The 9,352-nt window shown below is 36.1% G+C and overlaps 1 protein-coding gene across 1 annotated transcript; it reads right to left on the bottom strand.

The window, feature by feature from the left end:
* Nucleotides 1–794: 794 nt before the first annotated feature.
* nrl (neural retina leucine zipper) lies at nucleotides 795–8,530 on the bottom strand. Its single transcript, XM_051875588.1, has 4 exons — nucleotides 7,036–8,530; nucleotides 5,831–6,103; nucleotides 3,302–3,517; nucleotides 795–1,140 (listed from the first exon to the last, which is right to left on the bottom strand). The coding sequence occupies exons 1-4, from the start codon at nucleotides 7,630–7,632 to the stop codon at nucleotides 991–993; spliced, it is 1,236 nt and encodes a 411-aa protein (XP_051731548.1). The 5' UTR covers nucleotides 7,633–8,530; the 3' UTR covers nucleotides 795–990.
* Between the last annotated feature and the right edge of the window lie 822 nt (nucleotides 8,531–9,352).

Raw genomic sequence — 9,352 nt, 5'->3', positions numbered from 1 at the left:
GCAGTTTTGCATAGATTTATATCTCTAACAGTCATTTTGGTGAATGCCAAATGAAACTCTTGTAAGAACTAAACTCATCATGACAAATAGCTCAACACAAAGAGATAGCAAGCCTTTTGTGCTACCTTGGGTGATCACATTCGTATTCATAGGTATTAGTAGAAAACGTGCACACATACATTTTTGTAGTTTAGACACTAAAACTGTACAATATCACTATTAACAGCGCCTAAAATGTAAATGTGTTTACATAAGTACAACTTTAGAGTCTTTTCCTTAGACGAATCCTCTAACAATTGATCAAAAATGGAGCCAGGGCACCGTCATGGGTGACCGAGAGAGCAGTCACATACACTTCCATATTCTGACTTTCACTTAGTAAATGATAGAGAAATTCCATTTTAATGTCAATCTGTAAGGGCCTAATAAAAGTAACCATAACCCTTAAATCATATGCAGACTTTTTATGGCCAAATCATCAAAGGTAAATAAGTATAAAATGTGATAAATGTGTTAACTATGGTAAATAAATAAATACAGTATGATGGCATCTATCATATTTAATAATATTATAAATACATATATATATAAATCCACCTATGCATTCCATTAATTCAATATTCTATGATCCTCAAAGGATTCATTATACATATGTAAAATGCTTTATGTTTTAAATACTGTCAATTCTTCAATTCTGCACATATTCAGTGTCCATCCAAACATACACGTGTGCTAAAAAACCCTTTAAATACGAATACCTATGAATGCTAATGAAATCATGTTGGTGTTATACAAGCTCAAAATGGGAAAAAAAACGCAATCCCATCAGCAGCAGCATTCTAATCCAGGGCTCAGGTCCACCTCACAATCAACCTGCTTTGGTTAAATAGCTTATTTTAAGTCGAGTTGTAGTTACAGCTCTGTTGAATTACTTTCACCCATTGCTTTCATCAGCTCTCCTTTATTCTCTTCTGTTCAATGTTCATTTTGTCACAAAAAGTAATCCGGAGGAGTAGGAGAAGGCGAGGTGTTGGGATGGGAAGGCTGAGTCTCGTTCGAACTGATGAGCTTCTCGTAACGTGCTTTATATGAGTCTCGCTCTCTCAACACACGAGACAGCTCACACTGCAGCTGCTCCAGCTAGAGGAATCAAAAGAATAGATTTGAAATACCATTGATTAATACTGGGTAAGAACTTTCAGAAACACTTTACAGTAAAGTTTCATTTGTTAACATTAGTTAATTCATTAGTTAACATGGACTAACAATGAACAACACTTCTAAAGCATTTATTAATCTTAGTTAATGTGGTAACACTTTATTTTAGGGTCTTTTAGTTGCTTATTAGTATGCATATTACTAGAATATTGGCTGTTTATAAGTGATTACTAAGCACATATTAATGCCTTCTGCATGAACTTATTCTACATTCTTAATCCTACCCAATACCTAAACTTAACAACTACCTTACTAACTATTAATAAGCAGTAATTGGAAGTTTATTGAGGGAAAAGTTGTAGTTAGTAGTTTATATGTGTTCCCTATACTAAAGTGTTACCGTTAATGTTTATTTCAACATTTACTAATACCATATTAAAATCAAAAGTTGTATTTGTTAATATTATTGGTAACACTTTATTTTAGGGTCTTTTAACTAGTTGCTTATTAGCATGCATATTACTAGAATATTGGCTATTTATTTGTACTTATTAAGCACATATTAATGCCTTATTCTGCATGATCTTATTCTACATTCTTAATCCTACCCTAAAATTAACAGCTTCTTTACTAACTATTAATAAGCAGTAAATTAGGAGTTTATTGAGGGAAAAGTCATAGTTAGTAGTTTATATGTGTTCCCTATACTAAAGTGTTACCATATTATTTAATGGACTTGAGCTAATATGAACTAACAATGAACAGTTGTGTTTTTATTAAATAACCATAACAAATATTAATATGGTAACAAATTGCTTATTGTTAGTTCATGTTAGTTAATGCATTAACTAACCAAAGTGTCACCGAAACTTTCTAATGTTTCAAAACCTAGTGAGCTGCCTTGCTCATTACAATGGATTCTGGGATTGGCTTCTTCACAAAGAATATATGCAGTGTTGCACTAAAGAGTCGGCAAGCAACAGAACTTCCCTATTGTGACGTATGTCCGAGTGAAGCGGCTTTTCGAATGAGAAAAAATGTTGGCCGGGACTTGATTTTATCCATCAGAGGGGAGGGATTATTGCACGTCATCAAAGAAGAGATACTAATGTGAAGGATGGGCCAGGCTAGCAAAAATATGTTCTGCGAACGTTTTGCGAACGTTGCTAATATGTTATTTCTGAATTTTCAAACCATTTTTTTAAATTTATGCGAATGTTCCATTTGATCATTTTGTTAACATTATGGGAATGCTACTTTTGAATGTTCTCTGAATATTCTGAAATAAGTAGACCTAATAACATTTAATATACTCCAGTTATACTCCAGTTGTGTACACAGACAGCTGCGGACAGCACAGACGCGGACTACTTATACTAATACCGTGCGGACGTGGACTACTTATGCTACTTATACGCGGACAACTTATAGGCTACTGATACCGCGCGTATTTGTCCGTGTGGTCACAAAAAATGGGATGCATGTGGATGTCCGCAAAAAGCCTCCGCGTACACCCTCCGAAGACGAAGAGATTTTTACATCACGCGGACCCTAGCGGACCCTCCTGCACGCGGAAAGTATAACACTAGCTTAAAACGGTTCACAAAACAAAAAAAAACATTTAATGAACTATCTATAAATAACATTTTTGTGATAACATTTGCAGGACATTAATAAAGACCAGATAACTCATAACAAATGTTCTATTACTGTTACTGGAAGAACGTTTGTTCATAACAGACATGGCATTGGAGCTGAACTCTACATGACAGAACCTTGTCAGAACATTCTGAGAACATTCCTTGATAGCTGGGGGCACTTTAATGTTTTTGATTTAAGATCATTAAGGCACGTAATGGGAAGATGTATAAAACACTTTAATAAGTAATGATGTGCACAGATAATTTATTATAAACACTGCAATATTCCATAAAAAATAAATAAAAAAATTGAATTGAATTGTCCAGTTTGATTTTGTGGCGATTTTAAAATTTGGCCAAAAGAAGGGTTTATGATGCCTAGAAATGCTGTCTAGGTAGGCAGCTGACTAGGTTTCATAAGAGAGCTGTTGTGTTATAATTGACTTTTGTTGTATTTGTCACATTTTTGTCATATTTCAGTGTTTGATGTGTGTGTTGTGTACCTGCTGTGTGAGAATATGTTTCTCAGACTCAAGCGCGTGCCGGTGCTGGAGTCGTTTGTAACGGCAGGACTGGGCGTAACCACGATTCTTCAGCGTCCGTCTTTTCTGTTTCAAACGGACCACCTCATCTTTGCTCACTCCACGCAAATGTCTGTTCAGCTCTCGGACAGACAGACTTACCAACTGTTCATCAGAAAAACGCTCATCCACCCCACACTGAAAGGGAAAGAGACAATAAGAGATAAGTCCCAGAGATTTGCCACAGAATGAACACAACGTGTGATCATGACAATTAAAGCTTCATCAAACACTCACATGGACAAAATGGAGAAATGACAGTGCTTGAATTGTACAGTCTGATGAAAACAGCACAGTCCTATTGAAGTATTATTTATAAAGTTTGGTTGCAAGTAGTTTGTTTTGCCTTTGTTTCACAACTAGAACAGTGTTCAAACCAGTTGATACGAACATCAGGAAACACCATGACAATACAAAAACCAGTAGCTATAGTAATAACAAGCAAACCTGCGATAGTCATAAGGCTGAGCACGTTCATATTCTGTTACTATATGCTTGCTTTATTCATTTATTTATTTTAAGTGAAGTAGCTTTGGTTTTGGGATTAAAACAGTGGAGACTACTCCTTTTAAAAATAACTTGAAAAATAAAACTATAAATCTGTAAAATAGTGAATGATCTAAGGAATGGTGATTTATTTAGTTCATAATGTGTTGTGATAATAGTTTTTGTATAAATCAAATCTTACAAATTAATACCACCAATAAAATACTTTTTTTTTTCTCATGAAATCTGGTCGGATAATATAATAACGGTAAATCAAACATCTATGAGCTTTGTGTGTATGTGTATAACATAGTTTAGCCTATGTTAGAGTATGTGCATGTCTTTGTGCATGTGTGTGATTTTAGCAGCACATTTCCATACAGCATAATCTGACTGAGTGCAAGTGACAGTGATCAGGATTACATCGCAATAATAGTAGATATTACCATAATCTGATAGCGCTGCTCCACATTTAGAGGCAGACATCCACCAGTCCTATCCATCAAACTGCTTTCAACACACTTCACCACAATATCGCTAACCATTCACGGTTCAAAATGTGAAACAAGGCAGTTGCACAAATATTAAATTTATGCAAACCCTTGTGAGAAAAAAGTGCTTAATTGTATTGAATGTGCACTTGCAATGTACTTCAAATCTTAAAAGTATGTGCTAAATTGCAACTTTATCATTACAAATGTGTAATTACAAATATATTTAAATATGTGACATACAAGTTAATAGAAATTAAAGTATAGGTAACACTTTATTTTACAGTGCTGTAGTTACACGTTACTACATGTACTGACTATAGTAATAACAGTAAATTATGCATAATTACAAGTAACTAACCTTAAACCAAACCATAACCCTAACTGTAACTCTATAATAAGTACATGTAGTTAATTAATAGTACTCAGTACTTATTTAAGTAATTATAATGTAACAACGGCACTGTAAAATAAAGTGTAATCAAAGTATATTTTAGTTTACCATAAATACATTCTGCAATTGGCCTACATTTTGTATTTCACTTTAACTACATTTAAAGACAATAAAAGTAACGTAAGTCCTACTTACAGTTAGTACGTCAAAAAAAAAAAAATAAAAAAAATAAATCACACAAAAGTTTTACAGTAGCTAACTGTATTTAACATACATTAAAATATAATATACTTTATTTACGTTCAGTTAGCACTTAAGTATATTCTTTTAAAGTATCTTATGTAATAAATACTAGTTTTTTAAAAGTATGTTAAAGTGTAGGCCTACTTCTTTTCACAAGGAAATGTTAGTGTGACACAACAATGTACAAATAAGTTTTACTGGTGGATGCAGACATCAGACTTTACATTCTTTTAACATGTATTAATTAAATCTCATTAAATGCAGGTGCGATTGTCAGGATTATGTTTAGTTCTGTTTAGTTTCACTGTGTTTAGTTTTGTTTTCATTCAGTACTTTGTTCCCGTTTTGCCTGTGTTCTGTGTTCCCTATAGTTTCCTTGGTTGTTAATTAGTTCCACGCACCTGTTAGCTGATTACCTCTCCCCATGTATTTAAGCCCTAAGATCTTTATGTTCACTGTTTGGTCTCGTTTATGTTTGATTGTGGTTGCGTTAATTACAAATATACATAATTCACAGGATTGTTCTGATTAGTAGGATTATATTCTAGTGTGCTTCACTACAGCCACTCATCTGTTACAGTGATTTCTTTATGTAATGTTAGTTAAATATTTAACATATATAATGGGGAAGTGGCATTAGCTATTAGCATTCATATGCTGTAGCAGTGGTGTTTGCTGATAAGATGATACATTAAAAAGAGACAGACCTAAAACTCCTACTGAGTCTATGAAGAAAATACTTTTGGCCACTGAAAAAGTCTGATAATTGTTTTGTATCAGATGTATGTAATAGCGTTGACAACAGTTTTAGGAGGATAAATTTGTGACTGCAAGTACCTGAGTGACTTGCAGATGATGATGATGGTGATGATGATGATAATGGCCTTGCATTGGATGGTGTGGGTGATGGAGGCGGCTCTGTGGACTGAGGGGTTGTGAGTAGGGACTGGTCGATGTGTTGACATTGGAAAGAGATGGAGGGGTGGAAGAAACGACCAGTATAGGGCGGTGACACATGTCCGACGGCTTGTTAAGAACGACATCAGCACCGCTGTCACTGCTGGAGTCACCCATATGACTGCTGCTCGAACTCTGAGACAAAACTGGGAACTGAGTGAAAGACCAGATGAAATACAAAGAGATTACAAAGAGCACATTACAAATGGATTACAATGAAAATGCCCCATTTGAACAAACACCCAACCTTAAAAGGCCATTTATGCAGGGCGCCAGGATAAGATGGCATGTCAGTTACATTCCTTTGAGCTCTATCTAGCTGTTTTCTGAACGCAAAAACATCCTGCAAAAACTCTGTTCCTGGAGTCCTGCATGTTTTGTATGTTTCCCTAATCAAACACACCTAACTCAGGTCATTGGGTGTGTGAGATAAAGAAGTCATTCAAAATAGGGGCCACCTTCCTGTAAACAGGGGTCTCCAACTGTGCTCCTGGGGAGCTACTGCCCTGTAGAGTTCAGCTCCAACCCCAAACACACCTGACCCAGCTAATCATGGTGTTCGGGTTGCTTGAATTACAAGTAGGTGTGTTGAAGTCTATGGGAGGGTAGTTCTCCAGCAGCAGGGTTGTAGAGTTAGCTCCAACAAAACAAGCACACTTGAACCAGCTAATCAAGGTCTTCAGGATTACTTAAAAATTAAAGGCAGGTGTGTTAGAGCAGGGCTGGAACTGAACACTGAAGGAAGGTTGACCTCCAGGAGTAGGGCTTGAAACCCCTGCCTTATGTAAATGCCTTGCTAACATGTTGCCATGTGGTACATAGCCTACTAAATGTGTGGTCTTCCATAGCTCTTCCACTGTACTCAAGGGGGGCAATAGAGAAACCTGGGCATTTGAAAGTAAGTCTTGATCTTGACCTAACTTCCTCTGCATGATTCTCTTCATTTTTTTATTCTCCATGACAGAGTAAGAAGTCTGGCTCAAAAATAATTTTAACTCTGAGAAATTGAGCTTCAAAGTGTTTGTGTTCACATGCTTCGGCCTAACACACAAACAAATTCATGGTCCAAATATCTCAGATCATACCTGTGAATTCACAGCAGCAGCAGCGGAGTTTAGCAAGGCCTCTACTGCATCCTCACATCCCAGAAACCCTCCTCGATCTCGGTCCCCTCGCTCTGGCACTCCTCCAAGAGCTCCCAACAGAGACGCGGCACCTCCGGGCTCCCCACCGAACTGCTGCTGCAGTGCAGCCAACCAGAGCAGATCCTCCAAGGAGGTGGGGTTTGAACATGGTGCGGGGCCTCCAGCGGCTGGGCTCCCGTCCAGGTTCCCTTGAGAGCCGGAGCTCTGGCCTGATATGTATCCAGTGGAGATGGACAGCGGGAAAGAGATAGAGGAGGAAGAGGAGGATGCAGATGGTGGTGGGTGTCCATCACTGAGCGTGGGTGATGGAGGAAGTGAGGTGTAGGGACTGGAGCTGAGGCTGGAGTCAGGAGGAGGGCAAGGAGCATATGGAGAACCTATTGTCTCCTGATGGACGCCTGGTTTGGGGTATAGGCAGGTCGGAGGAGGCGGAGGTGTGTCAGGCTTCACTTCAAACTTGAGGAGGTCAAAGTCATTGAGATACTCCATGGCCAGGGGGCTCGGGGGCAGAGAGGGCAGTGGCAGAGACGAAGACATCACTGTATCAACAGGAAATTGTTGTTGTCTTTCAGTTTTAAAGGTGCACAACAACAGAGAAAGAAACAATAATGTGCCAAATTGTTTAAATTATTGTTTCTTTGAATCGAAGGCTTCCCGTTTTATCATCTGAAACTGGCAGATGGAAAAAAGGAGAGAAAATAGTAAGTGGACAGCCACAGTCTTCTTCATCAATACAGCAAATCATACTAAGTTACGGCCTAAAATAAAACATACAGACTGTTTGGGTGAAATTGATAAAGCTTTTCAAAAAGATGTTCAGATCATTCACCACAACATTCCCGAAAATCTTTTTTTTTTTTTTTTTTTTTTTTTTTAGGACCATTAAGATTGTGGGCCATTTGCATTTTGCTTAACTGTCAAATTATGTCAATTGTGAAGTATTTATTTTAACATCCTTTGTATTTGTTACTGTCTTGAGTTTATGCAGATTGTTATTGGGGATCAGAATTAAAGAAGGTCAAGATCAAAAAGTCAAAGTCACTTTAGAGCTTTTCATTTCAACTCCATATAGTGCAGGTACTGTATGTTAATATGTGACTAAATAATAGTTCTACTACATTAAGAGGTTCTGACTAACATACTTATGGTTGATGTGCTGGTAAGATATTATACACATGAGATTCAAGATTCACATGAGACAAGATGATTCCCAAAACTGGCTTGATATTACAATAAAAGCTGATAGTGACACCTTTGTTATAGAATAAAATGTAATATAATGTAAGACATTAATTATCACCATCTGGGTTTAAAACAGTTTTTATGAAACATTTCAGAACCTTTGTGATAAATGGCTCTTCATTTATTGGCTAATTATGAATCATGTTGATGTGTGGGTTGCAAACAGTTTCAGATTAATAGAGGAAAGGCCTAAATCCAATCCCATTATCTTAATCCATCAATCTAGTCATTCCACAGAACGGCTGCTCCTTAACATAAGTGTTATAATTTACAGCTGTACAACAATAGTGAATTTGTGAGGACTCATAAAATATAGATCAAAGTACTTTCATTACACAGACAACTAAACATCTTATCATAGAGAAAAGAACCATTCAAAGCATTTTGTGCTAAAAACTGAAAACTAAGGCATCATTTTTAAAAACTGACATTCGACATGTTCAAATGTACAAAAATTTAAATGTACAGCTTATATTTTTTTGTTTTAATACAGTAACGCGCAAAAAGACACGCTTAAATGATTAGACCATAAACTATATTTACTAAAAATCTACAAATATGAAGATACAATAGTAACATTTTTGTACTGAAACATCTTGAGATTATGCAGATTCTATATTTTATTATCTGACCTTTTATACAGTACGTTGAAATTAACATGTACTGAAGTTATTTAAAAAAAGTTATTTTCACTTCATATTGAGCAAGACATACTTGTATTAAGAGACTAGTTATTAACTATTAAAAATTTACAAACAATAATATGAAGAAATAAATATTCCTTTTAATTATTAACTGAACATTCATGTGCAATGCTAATGTTAATTACAACATTACAACAGTCCTGTGACGGTCAAACTTTTAAAACCATTTTTAAAGTTTCCTACAATCATTATTTAAATAATTACTGTGGATCGCTGCTAAGAGAATGATTTTCCTTCAAGTGGTTTCACATGTTCTTTACTTTTATAGCAATATAAGACAAGATAAAGTGGGAAAAGAGGATTTGAGAGTG

Source organism: Ctenopharyngodon idella, chromosome 20 (genome assembly GCF_019924925.1).
Source record: "Ctenopharyngodon idella isolate HZGC_01 chromosome 20, HZGC01, whole genome shotgun sequence".
Lineage (NCBI taxonomy): Eukaryota > Metazoa > Chordata > Actinopteri > Cypriniformes > Xenocyprididae > Ctenopharyngodon > Ctenopharyngodon idella.
The sequence above is the reverse complement of the archived record's forward strand: the minus strand, read 5'-3'. Positions and strand labels throughout refer to the sequence as shown.

Excerpts from the sequence above, each read along its gene's own strand:
- nrl (XM_051875588.1), bottom strand. The coding sequence starts at position 7,632 with ATGTCTTCGTCTCTGCCACTGCCCTCTCTGCCCCCGAGCCCCCTGGCC. Across the intron at positions 3,518-5,830 it reads ATCATCTGCAAGTCACTCAG|TGTGGGGTGGATGAGCGTTT; the intron begins GTACTTGCAGTC and ends TTTCCCTTTCAG. Across the intron at positions 1,141-3,301 it reads AACATATTCTCACACAGCAG|CTGGAGCAGCTGCAGTGTGA; the intron begins GTACACAACACA and ends TGATTCCTCTAG.